Source organism: Bufo gargarizans, chromosome 10 (genome assembly GCF_014858855.1).
Source record: "Bufo gargarizans isolate SCDJY-AF-19 chromosome 10, ASM1485885v1, whole genome shotgun sequence".
In the NCBI taxonomy this organism is placed as follows: domain Eukaryota; kingdom Metazoa; phylum Chordata; class Amphibia; order Anura; family Bufonidae; genus Bufo; species Bufo gargarizans.
Window position 1 is genome coordinate 37684188 of NC_058089.1, and position 16186 is coordinate 37700373.

General features: G+C 41.7%; 1 protein-coding gene across 3 annotated transcripts in view; it reads left to right on the top strand.

Annotated features, from left to right (window-relative positions):
- Positions 1-10794, top strand: part of PPP2R5B (protein phosphatase 2 regulatory subunit B'beta) — a 158503-nt gene extending 147709 nt beyond the window's left edge. For all 3 annotated transcript variants that reach the window (XM_044270393.1, XM_044270394.1, XM_044270395.1), the window contains 4 exons: positions 3016-3135; positions 5053-5180; positions 6696-6797; positions 7913-10794. In XM_044270393.1, coding sequence (XP_044126328.1) covers positions 3016-3135; positions 5053-5180; positions 6696-6797; positions 7913-8048 — 486 coding nt within the window. In that variant the 3' untranslated portion in view covers positions 8049-10794. The remainder of the gene's footprint in view (positions 1-3015; positions 3136-5052; positions 5181-6695; positions 6798-7912) is intronic.
- The last annotated feature ends 5392 nt before the right edge of the window (positions 10795-16186 follow it).

Consider the following 16186-nt stretch of genomic DNA (forward strand, 5'->3'; position numbering starts at 1 on the left):
CATTAATAAGCTTGCAGAGACCTGCTATAGACACCAGAACTACTACGTTTAGGCTACTTTCACGCTTGCGGCAGTGTGATCCGGCGGGCAGTTCCGCCGATCTGCCGATGACTGAAAGTATTTGTTAGACGGATCCGAATCCGTCTCACAAATGCTTTGCAAGGACGGATCCGTCTCTCCGCTTGTCATGCAGACAGACTGATCCGTCTTGTATCTTTTTTCACATTTTTACCGGTCTACGCATTCCGGTATTTTGAATGCCGGATCCGGCACTAATACATTCCTATGGGAAAAGTCATTTTTTTTCACCGGAGATAAAACCGTAGCATGCTGCAGTTTTATCTTTTGCCTGATCAGTCAAAATGACTGAACTGAAGACATCCTGATGCAAACTGAACGGATTTCTCTCCATTCAGAATGCATGGGGATATACCTGATCAGTTCTTTTCCGGTATTGAGCCCCTAGGACGGAACTCGGTGCCGGAAAAGAAAAACGCAAGTGTGAAAGTACCCTTAGCTGTGTAGTTCTGGTGACTATAGTGTCCCTTAATATAGAGGGGGGGGGGGGGGGAGAATCAGCACAAAAATATCAAATAAAATGGCTGTATCATTATTCTAAAAATTAAAAAAGCACAACTTCTGACACAAATATATAGTATTTTGCAGATTACTTTATTTTTTATTTTTTACAAAGTGCAGATAGTACTGTACTACTAACCCCTCCATCCACCCCTACATACAGTGTAATACAGAGCCCCATACCTCTTACATCCAGTGATGTAGATGTTCTCTTTCCTCATCTTCTCCTTTCAGACCAGACAACAATTTTTCATACATTTCTCGTCTCTGCAGTTTGACAAAGAAAATCTTAGTTTACTACTTTTCCATCATCCTCCCATCTTCTAGACAAATCATCCTACCACCTCCAATACTGTGCCCCTGTGCTCCCCAATACTATACTGCAGAAACAGATAAAACCTCTGATGATAGTAGTACAAAACAGATAGTGCCCTTCAATAATTATTGGCACACAGTGCCCTAAAATAACTGCGCCCAGCAAATAGTGCCCCTGACACTAATAGTGTAAACATAACGTCCCCCAAAAATAATTGTGGTAAGCTGATACTGTGCCAAGGTGTCCCCACAGCAATAGTGCTCCCAAAAGTCCTACCAATAGGAATAATTCTCTTCTAGAACACACATGGTAGTAATAGTGTTCATACAGTGCCCCCAATATGTCCCCACTGTGCCCCAGAAGTAATAATGCTCCCATAGTGCACATACTAGTAATCATGTTCCCCATAGACCCCCAGTAGTAATAAAGCCCATCATAATGCCCCCCAGTAGTAATAATTCTCCTTATTATGTGCCAGTGCAAAAAATACCCCCTTTTAATGCCCCAAGTTGAGTTAATGTCCCCTTAGTGCCCCCATAATGTGCCAGTATAAAATACCCCCATATGGTGCCCCCAGTAAATGCCCCATAGTGCCAGTATAAAATGCCCCATAGTGCCCCTCTCCCCTTTCTTCTTAGTGCCCCCCATAATGTATCAGTATAAAATGCCCCATATATAGTGCCCCAGTAGATGCCCTCCGCATCCCCCATAATTAATTTGCAAGTATAAAATACCCCTTCTTAGTGCCCCCCTATAGATGAGCCCATAGTACTCCTCTCTCCTTTTCACCATAGTACCCACCATAATGTGCCCCAGTATAAAATACCCGTATACAGAGCCCCCCCATCTAAAATACCCCTTCTTTGTGGCCTCAGTAGATGCCCCCAATAATGTGCCAGTAAGAAGTGCCTCCATAGATGCCCCCATAGTGCTACACAATAATGTGCCAGTAAAAAGGCCACCAATAATGTGCCAGTAAGAAGTGCCCCCCAATAATGTGCCACTAAGATGTGCCCCCATAGATGCCCCCCAATCATGTGCCATTAACAGGTGCCCCCATAGATGCCCCCCAATCATGTGCCAGTAACAGGTGCTCCCATAGATGCCCCCCAAATCATGTTGCAGTAACAAGTGCCCCCATAGATGCCCCCCAATCATGTGCAAGTAACAAGTGCCCCATAGATGCCCCTCAATCATGTGTCAGTAAGAGGTGCCCCATAGATGCCCCCAATCATGTGCCAGAAACAGGTGCCCCCATAGATGCCCCCCAATCATGCGCCAGTAACAGGTGCCCCATAGATGCCCCCCAATCATGTGCCAGTAGTAGTACCATATAAAAAAATAAACACATACTTACCTCCTTCAGGCTGGCAGCGATGCGATGCAGGCCTCTTCGGGACTTTGTCCAGCGCTCTACGGCTCAGGCAGCGCGATGACATCATCGCGCCGCCTGCACCGTCCTCTCCTCTGATAGTTTGCAGGCCTAGTGCCTGCAGCCTATCAGAGGAACGGGGAAGGGAGACGCCTCTCCCTCCCCTGCCCCGCCGCAGCACTTCCATCTGTATTGCTGTCCTGGGGATGGCGATACAGATGACTATGGAGATAAGCGCTTCCACAATGGAAGCGCTCATCTCCCTGTGCCCTGCCACCGCCCCCCACATCACCAGTGGCCAGCGGGGCTCAAGAGGCAGCTGGGGCCCCCCAGGAGCAACTGGGCCCGGGGCAGCTGCCACTTTTGCCCCGCGTTAAAGAAGGCCCTGGGGCCTGTCCTTTCTCAGGAAGCATGGTCTTTGTGCTGCATCTGGTGGCAGTTAAAGGATGGTACTGAGCATGTGCTTCCATCTTGGTGAGGTAGACAAAGAATTTAGAAAAAGAACAAACAGCAGATGGCGCTATACAGACGGATTTCAGTAAACAACTCAGTGGCTGTACTAAATTTTTTATTACATGCAATTGCAAAAGTAATCAGATCCAAGTGCTGGTTTGAAAAAAATGGATAATATGTTTTCATGGGACAACCACTTAGAGACACTAGGAATGTTGTCATATAAGGTGAACCACCTCTTTAACCAATAACTGACTTTTTCACTAGCCATATAATTCATGGTGTCTTCTGACAGGTGATGTTCCTCGGAGAGCTGGAAGAGATTTTGGATGTAATTGAACCATCCCAGTTTGTTAAGATCCAGGAACCACTTTTTAAGCAAATTGCCCACTGTGTCTCCAGCCCACATTTCCAGGTATAAATCTAAGTCTTCTTGGATAGATCAGACAGATATATAGATAACATATATATATGTGTGTGTGTGTGTGTGTGTATATATATATATATATATATATATATATACAGTGTCGGACTGGGGTACCTAGGGACCACCAGTAAAATTTATTTTGGGGGCCCACCGTACGGATACATTCAAATATAATAAATAATCTAACAAGTTTTTTTTTATATGAACATAAGCTAGTTGAGGTGCTCTACATTGAATATATGTATGTAGTGTACTAAATCTAATGTGTTATGTGCCACTTGTGCAGGGGGTGGGAGACTAGGGGCCCACCTTGCTCAGGGGCCCACCGGGGGATTCCCCTGTACCCCTGTGGGCCAGTCCGAGCCTGTGTATATATATATAGATAGATACAGTGCATTTAGAAAGTCTTCAGAGACTTTCACTTTTTATGTTGTTATGTTGTGGCCTTGTGCTAAGATAAAAAAAAATATTAATGGTTTCCCCTATTAATCTGAAGTCAACACCCCATAATGACAATGTGAAAGCAGAATATTTGAAATCTTTGATAAGTTTTTTAAAAGGAAACATTAAAATCTTGAATTGACATAAGTATTCACTCTCTTTACTCAGAACTTAGTTGAAGCACCTTTGGCAGCGATTACTGCCTCCAGTCTTCTTGGGTATGATGCCACAAGGTTTGCACACCTGGATTTAGGGATTTTCTGCCATTCTCATCTGCAGATCCTCTCAAACTCTGTCCAGTTGGATGGGGACCATCAATGGACAGCCATTTTCACGTCTCCCCAGAGCAGGTTCAAATCAGAACCACTCAAGGACATTCACATCGCTGTCTCTTAGCTGTCTCACAGTCCGAGAGTCCTTTAGGAGCTCTTTTGCAAACTCCAGGTGGGCTTTCATGTTTTTTTTTTACTGAGGAAAGGCTTCTTTCTGGCCACTCTGTCATAAAGCCCTGACTAGTGGAGTGCTGCAGTGAGGGTTGACTTTCTTGAAGTTTCTCCCATCTGCACACAGGATCTTTGGAGCTCAGCCACAGTGACCATTGGTTTCTGGTTACCTCTTCTGGTTACCAAGGACCTTCTCACCTGATTACTTAGCTTGGTGGTAAGAGTTCTGGTTGTTTCAAACTTGGAGGCCACTGTGCTCTTGGGAACTTTCAGTGCAGCAGTACAGTGCAATGTACCCTTCCAAAATCACTTTCACATTATGGGGTACTGAGTGCAGATTAATGGGGGGAAACTAAAACCTTTTTTTTATTTTAGCACAAGGCCACAACATCAGAAAATGTGTTAAAAGTGAAGCGTTTTGGTAGATAGATTACATACATACATACATATATATATATATATATATAAATATATATATATACACAGTGTGTAGCTATACCCAGCTATCAATTTCTTTCTATTAGGCCTCATGCACACGACCGTTGTGTGCATCCGCTGCCGTTGTTCCATTTTCCGTTTTTTTCCACGGACCCATTGACTTTCAATGGGTCCGTGGAAAAATCGGAAAATGCACCGTTTGGCATCCGTGTCTGTGATCCGTGTTTCCAGTCCGTGAAAATAATATGACCTGTCCTATTTTTTTCATGGACAACGGTTCACGGACCCATTCAAGTCAATGGGTCCGTGAAAAATCACGGATGCACACAAGATTGTCATCCGCGTCCGTTTTTTCCTATCATTTCAAAGGCAAACTTGACTTAGATTTTTTTTTCATTTTTCATGTCCGTGGATCCTCCAAAAATCAAGGAAGACTCACGGAAGAAAAAACGGACACGGATCACGGAACAACGGAAACCGTTTTTGCGGACCGCAAAAAAAAAACGTCCGTGTGCATTAGGCCTTACAGTGTCTATTTCATAACCTTCAGTTTTTTTCAATATTATGTTGTATTATCTCTCAGGTTGCTGAGCGGGCACTTTATTTCTGGAACAATGAGTATATCCTCAGTCTTATAGAGGAGAACTGTCATACGATCCTGCCTCTGATATTTGGCACCCTTTACCAAGTCTCCAAAGAACATTGGAACCAGTAAGTGTTGGACCACACGTGTAGAGCAGTCTGAAGTTTCTCTTAGGCCCCTTTCAGATGAGCAAGTTTTCCGCGTGGGTGCAATGCGAGATGTGAACGCATTGCGCCCGCACTGAATCCGGACCTATTCATTTCAATGGGTCTGTGTACATGAGCGTTGTTGTTCACGCATCACTTGTCCATTGTGTGAAAATCGTAGCATGTCCTATATACGCATTTAATCGCATTGCACCCGCGCCATAAAAACTGAACGCGATCACATACTAAACTGAATGGCCTTGCTTGCGAAATCGCACATTTTTCACTGAACGCATCCGCAATGCATCTGGACCTAACCCACTCACACTCTCCTGCAAGGGGCCTCACAGTCCTACATTACACTCATACATGGGCTATTAAAGGAGCAGTACCTGAGGGAGAGTGTGTGCGTGTAGGGGGCGGGGATCACAGATTGGGCTTCTGCAAAAAATATTCTCAAAAGTGGACACAAGGACATATTCAAGATCAATAACAGAAAAAGAAAAAAAAAACATTTTCTAATGTTTTATTTTTCTAAAACTCAAAAGAAAATAAGCTGTACCATGTATTGGTCTGTTTTCTGATAACATTGCTGCGCATGAGCGACATAGAGACAAGATGGCAAAGGCTTTTCTGGTCTCAATGTGCAGGGTCCTGCAATAGGCCTTGTACCCTAGTATATAGCAGCTGGTAATACTGCTGAAATTTACATTATATTAGGTAATTATTGATGAATTAGTCAAAAACATAAATTATATTTATGGTAACTGGAATACCCCTTTAAGACTTCATGTTCTTTGAGAGAGCAGAAATCATAGACACAATAGACTGGAGCTGACCCCTTTGATTTCTATGGAAGAGTTTTCTAGGCATGCTCTGTGAGCTTTGCAGAGGTCAGGAGGGAGTAGATAAGCTGTTATATCACATATTGTGTTTTATGGATCCCGTGCTATCTATACAGAGGTGATATCTGTCATTGTAATCCTGTCTACAATGATAATGGATGGTTGCTGAAAACGTATCTGTACAGAACAGGAAGTCTTGACAAAATTTAGACCTAGCGGCCAGTGCAAAAACTGCACAATTTTGTAGTGTTTTTTTTAAATATAGATGGTGACATAGAAAATGAAAACAAAGCCACAAATTTGAAAAAAAAAAATGATATATAAGTTTAACATAAAGCCATGATTTAAGCAATAAATAATTTTCTTATAACATGTTCCCTGTAAGTACTATGTTACGTTACTATGTTATGCTACTGTGTTACCCATGTTTTTTTCTATCCTCGATCTTAGGGTACGACCACACGGTCAAATTTCCTGATTCAGTTTTGGAAGTCAAAACCAGGAGTGAATTCAAACAAGATGAGAAGTCATATCTGTCCTATAAACTTTCTCTACTTTTTATGACCACTCCCGATTTTGGCTTCCAGAGCTGCATCAGGAAACCTGACTGTGTGGCTGTACCCTTAGCCTATCTCAATGTTGTTTTTTTAAGGACAATTGTCTCATTGATTTACAATGTGCTGAAGACTTTCATGGAGATGAACGGGAAACTCTTTGATGAACTCACAGCATCATATAAGCTGGACAGACAACAGTAAGTCCCTTTTCACAACAAAATCTGGACCAATTGGCACGAATCCTACTGCTGTGGAATTGCAGCAGATATACTGTATATGCTGTACCCTAATTACTGCAGTCTATGATATGTAATTTATTAGACAGTAGAAAGTACTGGATTCCCTTTATCCAGAGGGTGTCCTGTGTACTTGCATCTGGAACGGTGGCAGCATCTGGAACGGTGACTATCCTGATGTTCATAAATGTAGTAAATGGTAAATTTATGGTAAACTGAAACAGAATTTCCATATTTCATAACTAATTATTATGACAAGTTCTACAGCATTTCATGATTTATACAGAACATTTCCCTCATTTTTTATGAACAATAATGTAGTGTAAAAGAATATTCCGGTAACACCATACTGATGACCTACAGGATAGTCATCAATATCAGATGGAATAGCTGACTGGCGGGGCTGTTAGAACTCGGACCTCTGCCAATCGGCTACGTGTAGGGGCTGCGGCTCTCATGCATCCTCTTCAATATGTACTTGCATGCTGTCTGCCTTGTAGCGGAGGTGAAGGGTAATTACAGTTTGCTCTTTCATTTACTTGAATGGTTTAAACAGCTGTAATTACTCTATACCTGCACTACAAGGTACATTGAGGAGGACACAGAACTTACATGAGCGCTGCGATCCCTTCAAACAGCTGACAGTCGGACCCCCAATCTGATATCTTGAGGATAGCTCATCAGTATGGCGAAACCAGACAACCATAAAAGATGTGTCTGGACTGATATAATGTGTATGTGTATAAGGGCTCATTCAGTCGGCCGTATGCTGTCCGCAAAAATGCGGATACGTTTTTTTGCGGATTAGATGCTGTCCCATTCATTTCTATGGAGCTCTTTTCTTCCATTGCACGGCTCAGCAAAAAAAATTAAACATGTCCTATACTTATTAAGTAGGACATTGCCCTATTAAAGTCTATGGATCAGCAAAAAAACGGAATGCAATCAGTTTTTTTGAGAACATGCTGAACTGTCCGCAAAAAAACGGATCCGCATTTTTACAGACAGCATGCGGCCGTCTGAATGAGCCCTAAAAGTATTTAAGAGTCTTCATACATCTCCATTTTATTCCACAGGGAGTTGAAGCGAGAAAAAGATCGCCAGGAGCTTTGGAGAAAACTGGATGAACTTCGTCTAAAAAAATTTAATGGCCTAGAAGAAGCGCAAATGAACCAACTTAATTTACAGCACAGCCGAGGGAGTAAAAGTTAGGAGACCCCAATACCACTTTCCACTAAGACCACTGCAGCCAATCCACTCCCCTCCTCCCCATATTATACCCTCTCTTTGTTTCAGAAATTCCTCACTTCTTCCTTACAAAGGGGAAAATCAGCAGCTGACACTTATCACAGAACCATCAATGACACAAGGTTGGAACATTACAGGTCTCCTTTTCATGATGTAGGTGGTGCATTTCCTGTTCTTCGGGAGGAAAGGGGGTAAAATGCTTTGAAGGCTTGTATACAAATCACTAAACCCCTTCTGGCAAGATGAAAGACTTGCGGGAAAAGCCATTGTCCATCTACTGTTACGTCTTAAGAAGGTTCTCTGCACTGGTCTCTACCACATGAAAGGCTCATCGGATAAGAACACTGAAACAATTTGTCGTTCTCTGTCCAGTGGAAGCAGGGGCTTCTGGGAAGTTCCCTGGACCTATCACTCTTTGTCAAAGTTAAGGCTTCCGGGCAAGCCTGTCACAGATCAACTTCCGTCATACTCTGACCATGACAGTTGAGGCTTCTGGGAAAGCCTTCTTAATAATCAACCATTGTCACTTTCTGTTTGTAAAAACAGAGGCTTCTGGAAAGGCCTGTGTCTCCTGTCTGTCACTTTCTGTTTGTGAGAGCTGAGACTTCTGGGAAAGTCTCTCCAGGAATCATCTTTATTCCTTCAATAAGAGACAAGGCTTCTGGGAAGCCACTTCTAAACCACTATTATGACCATGACCAACCTCTTCCCCCCACCCACCCACACACTGCTACTGTAAGGAAGCTTTTGAGAAAAAAATTCTCTGGACTTAACACCATGCTGGGTTCATGGATTCATGGGCGCAAAGTATTCAAGATAGCCTGTACTGTCCCACCACCATTTAGTAGATGGCTTGTATCCTAGGTAAAATCATGTCATCAATGCTGTTGGTTAGACGATTCATAAAAAGAACTGAAAGGAGAAATAATGGATTCTGAGAATGCATGGAAGACAGAGTTGAAGTTTAATAACTTGTGATGGAAAGTTTTGCATAACAATTGGCATCAGCTCAAACTCGTTCTTTAAATTCTAAGACTTTTGAAAGATCTCATGCTGCTAAATAAACCGATTGTGGGAAGGTGCATTCTGATGATACTGCCACATTGTTCATGGGATAATACAGAGGGAAGTCTATTTTTTAACAAGAGAAAATTATTCCTGTTTATCTAGCTTTCTCTATCCAGATAATTAATGTGTCATCAATCAATCGTTCCCCCAGATGTAGCTGAATGATAACACAACGAACAAGCAGTTTGGAACAAACACAATTGTGGTGGATTAAAGAAGCAGCTTCATCTTCAGCAGCAAAGGGCTTGATGGTCGTTAACCAACCTAAAGCATCTGCTTCCTATTGTCATCTGTAAGAGCAAGGGATCTGGGTATCGCAGCAGACAACTGGACAGTGCTGTGGTCAGCTGGACTGGCAGAACTGACTATGAGGACCTTATGTTTGCTAGAAGATAATGAACATAAAGATAATAGTGTTTTCTGGTCAAGCTTTGGCCTCAGTCAACTCCAATGAAAATCTGATGTCAAGGCAAGCCAGCTACCCAGTAGCTACTTTGTTAGATATCACTGCAATAAGATGTCCACTTGGTGTCTAAAATGTCCAGAGTTGAGCTTTCATGACAGTAATCTAGCAGTTTATTTCCATGTATTTGGCAGTGTCTTTAATGTTCCTACAGATGAAAGTGAAGTAAAACCTTTCATAGTGTGGTTTAGATAAAGGGCACCTAGAATCAGAATCCCTCTAGTTTACAAGATGGCCAGAGGAAGATATGATTGTACCAAGTCTGTCTCTTATCATGAATCTATTTGTGTAATCTACAGGTAGTAGCATATTTTAGCTGAGATTATGAGTATGACATACAGAGATGTCTCACCCACCATATTAGAACAGCATTTTTTTAAATTATTATTATTTTTAAGGATTTGGGGAAAAAAGACTGACCTCTACTGTGAGATTGAGTTAGACCATGATATTTCTTTACATAAGGATAAATGTGACTGACCTCTCTTAATTATCTCCCAAACAGCATCTTAGATTCTGGATGTTCTCCTTTGAGTCCAAGTCTCTGCTGTAAAGAATTATCCATTAGCCACCTTAAACTAAGAGCAGATGCTTTAAAACTTCTGCCATTGTATTGAACTGTGTGAGCGTGGTGGAGGAAGGGGGCCTGTTCCTCCGATTAGCGGTCTAAAATAGCCTATTCGCAAAGAGTCTCTAGAAACATAAATATATTGCGTACTATGTTTTAATTTTTAATTTTATTTTTTTAAATAATTATTTATTGTATTATTTATTTCGTATTTAATATGGTCAATGTTTGATCTGTTTAGTTCACGGAGGGAAAGGGGAGGAGTGGGGGTGACTATGATATTTATCCTGTTCACTGCTGAATTAAATGCTGGGTCTCTGAAATATGTCCTGTTTTTCTGTCTACACTTGCGATAACGTATATTCATTCGCACACATAGTCATTAGCTTTAAGAAAAAGAAAGAAAGAATGTCCTAGGGGAATTGACTTTATATATTGATTGTATGATTCCACTGTCCATGACTGAGTAACAGGATGCTTAGTATATAGTTAGTGAGGTCAGGCGCGTATTAGGGAATTTCTTTTTTTAAAGAACCATAATACTGAAAGATGTATTATTTTTTGGAAAACGATTTGTTTTGCATGACTCTTCTGCTGAGTAAAATAAGGGTAAAAATCATGTCTGAGTGATGTTTTGTCTAAAAGTAATGACTTTAACGTTTTACAATCTGAATATATCAATGCGCTTCCTATATACATGCATGTACCAAACAACGTGACCACCGCGGGCTGTAAAAACTACATTTTACAGTCAAACACACTCTGAGTATTGTGTTGAATATGTATTATAGCTATGGTAAGTCTGGGCTCATAGAGCAGAACAGGTAAAAAGCACACAAACATGCAAACAGCAACACCTAAGTCCAAAGTTCTGTTCTGATTAATATATCTTTACACAGGTCAGCCGACTCAGCCTTCTGTTTTTCTGGTATAGATCACCAAAGGCCCTACATAGACCTTTATATAGAACAATTTTTAAAATAAGTTTTTATACTTTTTTCACTCTACCATTTCACTATATAAGACAAGTAATCCTGAAATCTTGCCTTTTCCACATTGATCACTGAACTTCATAATTGTCTGACACTTCCTCTAAATACATTTAGGGGGTCATTTACCATCAGAAATGCACCTATATTAGGCGCAGATTGAGGCGCAAAGGTTATTTGCACCGCATTCTGCGACTTTGCCCCGCTCACGCCAGGTGTAAAAAAGTGGGAGTGGTGCAAGCAGGGATGGGCCAGCAATCCCGTCTCAGTCATCATTTTCTACGCCTTTTTTAGTCGTAGAAAATGGTCTAAGTTTAAGCCAGCAAGGAAGCTGGCTTACATTTAGGGTGGAGCCTCTACATTACTAAGGCGGATCCACCGCCAGCTAAAGTGCTTATTAAGACCGGTTTCTAAAACACCGGTCTTAATAAATGACCCCCTTAATTCTTTAAATCTTTCCTAATAACCAACACCCTACAGGCCCCTTATCAGTTTAGTTGCTCTTCTTTGTACTTTTTCCAGCTCCAGGGCATCCATTTTATGGTCTTGTGCCCAGAACTGAACTGCATATTCCAGATGAGACCACATCAAAGCTCTTAAAAGTGGCAATATTACTTTCCTGTCCTGTGAGCCCATGGTTCTTTTGATACATGACAGTACTCTGCTGGCCTTAAAAGCAGCTGATTGACATTTCATGCTGTTATTCAGTCTATGATCTACAGGTACCCTCAAATCCTTTTCTACAAGTAATTCTCCCAGGGTTAGCCCCAAGTAGATTAAGTAGATTATTGCGTGATGCAAGTGGATGCCCAAACAATCGTATCTTAGTCAGCCTGTAGTTTATGGACGTCTTCCATTGACTACACAGTACTACATAGCTTGGTGTCATCTGCAAAAATAGAAAAAGTGCTATTAATCCCATCCTCAATATAATTAATAAATAAGTTAAATAATACACAGTCAAGTGATAACATTATTATGACCAGTTCCTACTTTTAACGTTGGCAGCGTGTAGCTTATGAAGTAAATTTTGTGTTGTAAGCTGGCTTGGTGAGTATATAAGGTGTACGATAGGTTGTCTGCACACACATCCCTTGTTGCTGTTTTGGTTAAAAGAGTCAATTAAAAAATTGATGATTATTGGCTTTTGGGCCAAAGGTGTCACGGCACAGTGTGGTAAATACACTCTACACTGAACACAGAAGGGAAGGGAAAACGTATTAGGCCTGGAACCTAGGGAAAGGGAAATGGTCACACCTAGTGAGTCCCTATGCCGAGCCCTGACTGCTATCAGTATGAACAGACCTTGAAGGAATGTTCATATGCAGGAACCTAAGCCCAATCTCACCCTAGCAGGGCCCAGCAGATAGTGTCAGGATGACCTATTCCTTCCCAGATGAAGAAATAGGAGACCCCCTCAGGCCTAATATCAGCAGGTAGGGGAAAGCAACAAACAACAAAGAAGATAAACTTAACTTCCATAAGTATGCGGATGAGCAGGAACTCTGAGAGAACTAACACCAGGACTTCCACAAACAAGGATCTATCAACCGCATAGCATGATGGGTGAGGCCAGACTAAATAGAGGAGAAGGAATGACCACTTAATCTACACCTGAGACAAGAGGTTTGGTCATCCCCAGCAACAACACAGATAAGTGAAACCAAAGGGGCTGTCAATCACGTGCAGCCAGTCTCCTCAATCTTCTAGTCCCTGTCACAGGCAAGACCATGACAAAAGGTGGCAGTATTTCTGATGCTGTGCAGCTTGTGAACTATTCACGTGCTGCTGTGTTGAGAGTGTATCATGAGTGGACAAAAGGCATCATTACAAATAAGCAACGTGAAAACTGCCGAGCACAACATGCCAATAATGTGAGAGGTGAATGTTGGCTACAAAGGTGTGCGAGGATGGACAATGTAGGAACTCGCCACCAAAATTACCCAGAGGCTACTAGACATATTTCTAAAACAACAGTTCAGTGAACCTTACTGCATATGAGGCTCCGAAGCAGATGGACGGTCACTTGTTGTTTTGGCAGAAAAGGCTTCAATTTTTGTAGCAGTATCAAAATTGGACCTCCGCTGATTGGTAAAGGGTTGCCTTCTCAGATGTCACGGTTTCTGCTTTATTGAATGGATAGATGTTGGCTTGTCAGGCGTGAACATGAAAGAACAAACACTCTGCAACCATTGCTGCAAGAACACAAGCTGGTGGTGGCAGCTTTATGGTCTGGGGAATGTCTTTGTGGCGTTCCCTGAGCCCACTCATCCATGTGGAAGGCACTCTCAACCAATTAGGGTATGAATCATCTTTGCAGAACATGTAAACCTATACATGCTGATTATCTTTCCAAGAGTGGATGAGATCTTCCAACAAGACAATGCAACATGTCATACAGCTAGAAATGTCCAACATTGGTCCGAAAAAAACATGAACAAAACGTCCAAGTCCTACCCTGGCCCCCTAATTCCCCAGACCTGAACCCAACTGAGCATTTGTGGTACCACCCTGATAGTCGTGTTCACTCTATGGATCACACCCTCCAACAGCTAGTAACCTACACACCCTCCAACAGCTGTAGGATGCACTGCAGTCAGCATGGCTCCAGATCCCTGTGACAAACCACCAGTACCTTAAAGAGTCACTCCCAGCCCATCTAGCTGCTGTCCATGCTGCGCTTGGCAGTCACTCTGGTGGTCATAATAATGTGTAGCAGACCCAGCATTGAACCTTGGGGTACCCGACTCATAACTGGGGGTATTCAGAGGTAAAACCTATGTATAGATAATGCAGGGTTTATGACTCCCAATAGGTGATATAGCTCACCTCCTCCTCTTCATGTACAAAGACCTCTGGACAGGTCACAGAGCATGCCTAGAATATTCACTAAGTCAATGAGTTATCTTCAGACTATATTTCTCAATGCTGTTAACAACAGTGCAGGAAAGATGGCAGCCCCATAACTATGTACAGAAAATACAATAAATCTACAATCGGAAAATAACAAATTAGAAAGAATATTTATCAGCATTGGATTTAAATTAGTGAAAAATATAGCTGATACATTCCCTTTAAAACCAGATTTCCCAGATAATGTTCTGGCCACTTGGATCTGCCATTAGGGGGAGCTAAGGAGCTTACTGCATACTGGTTTATTAGTGAATTATATGTATAATAGTATGCAGTAAGCTATTAAGGCGGTAACAAGTAAGGAGCCATTAAGACACAAAGGTCCATATTACTTAAAAAATTGTTGGGGGTTACCTCTGCAGGTACCGTGTGATTAACTTTCTTATTTGTACAGTACTCTCATCCGGTTTTGAAAAGAAGGCACAGGGCTAAGTGGGAGGGCACCTGTGCTCCCGCAACCGGGCAGATTTACTACAAATTATGCCAGAAGCTAAAATATAGCTAGAGATGAGTAAATTTTTCAAACATTCGATTCGCCGGTTCGCTGAATTTTTGGGGAAAAATTTGCTTAGATCCCAATGAATTCGTGGAGAACGGCTATTTCCGGGCTGCAGAGAGCCTTTATAGTGGTGTAGGACAGTGGTCCCCAACCTTTTTTGCACCAAGGGCCAGTTTCATGCAAGGCAATTTTCCCAGGGAGCGGGTGGGGTGGGGGGTTCTGGGGCGGGGCTTAGGGTGTTGCTGGTCGGCGCTGACTGATTCACTGCGCATAACAAAACATAAGGTGCATATTAAAATATATTACACTATATAACGATGGGGTTAATGGCATCAGGTACATGCTGGAGTAACTTGCTGTTAATATGAGGCACATTGTTTTATCAATTTGGACCTGCATGTCCCTCACATTAATAGTAAGTAACCTCATCATGTGTACCCCACATTAATGGTTAACCCAATGTTGCCCATTATTTGATGAGGTGCTTGGGGCCACTTACTTTTTATGTGAGGTACGTGGGGGTACTAATGTAATAGCACCATGTACCTAAGATTAATAATAGGTGACCAATAGGTGACCCCATCTTCTCAAATTATGGCTACTGGCAACATTGCGGTTAATGAGTCACATTAATCCCAAATCTTGCTGACTGCCATGTTTTTTGCCTGTCTTTATTTTGAGACAGGCTAATAATCTTGCATGCACAGGTTAACATACACAAGAAAAACCCACATAAATGTTGAGCAAAATTGTCTGACCCTAAAGAAGCCAGCTCGGCATCATGAAGTAATCCTGAAAAAAGCAAACTGAGACTAAACAGGCTAAAATAAACAGTAATTTTAATAAATACATAAATATGACAAGACACAAAAGTACATCAAAAGATGTAGTACAAATGACTCCTGAGGAATAGTATAACACAGATACAGTATATATATATAAATAGAGGCTTGTAATAAAATGCTAAAACATCCCTGGAGGTGGAAGAGAAGATAAGTGATCAGGTGGGGCTGGCAAAAAAAAGCACCAATAGTTGTCTTGTTACTGTTAAATCGCAAGGTAGCAATACAAAGAGGTAGTGCAACACAAAGGTAAGATATACAGGTCCTTCTCAAAAAATTAGCATATTGTGATAAAGTTCATTATTTTCTGTAATGTACTGATAAACATTAGACTTTCATATATTTTAGATTCATTACACACCAACTGAAGTAGTTCAAGCCTTTTATTGTTTTAATATTGATGATTTTGGCATACAGCTCATGAAAACACAAATTTCCTATCTCAAAAAATTAGCATATTTCATCCGACCAATAAAAGAAAAGTGTTTTTAATACAAAAAAAGTCAACCTTCAAATAATTATGTTCAGTTATGCACTCAATACTTGGTCGGGAATCCTTTTGCAGAAATGACTGCTTCAATGCGGCGTGGCATGGAGGCAATCAGCCTGTGGCACTGCTGAGGTGTTATGGAGGCCCAGGATGCTTCGATAGCGGCCTTAAGCTCATCCAGAGTGTTGGGTCTTGCGTCTCTCAACTTTCTCTTCCCAATATCCCACAGATTCTCTATGGGGTTCAGGTTAGGAGAGTTGGCAGGCCAAT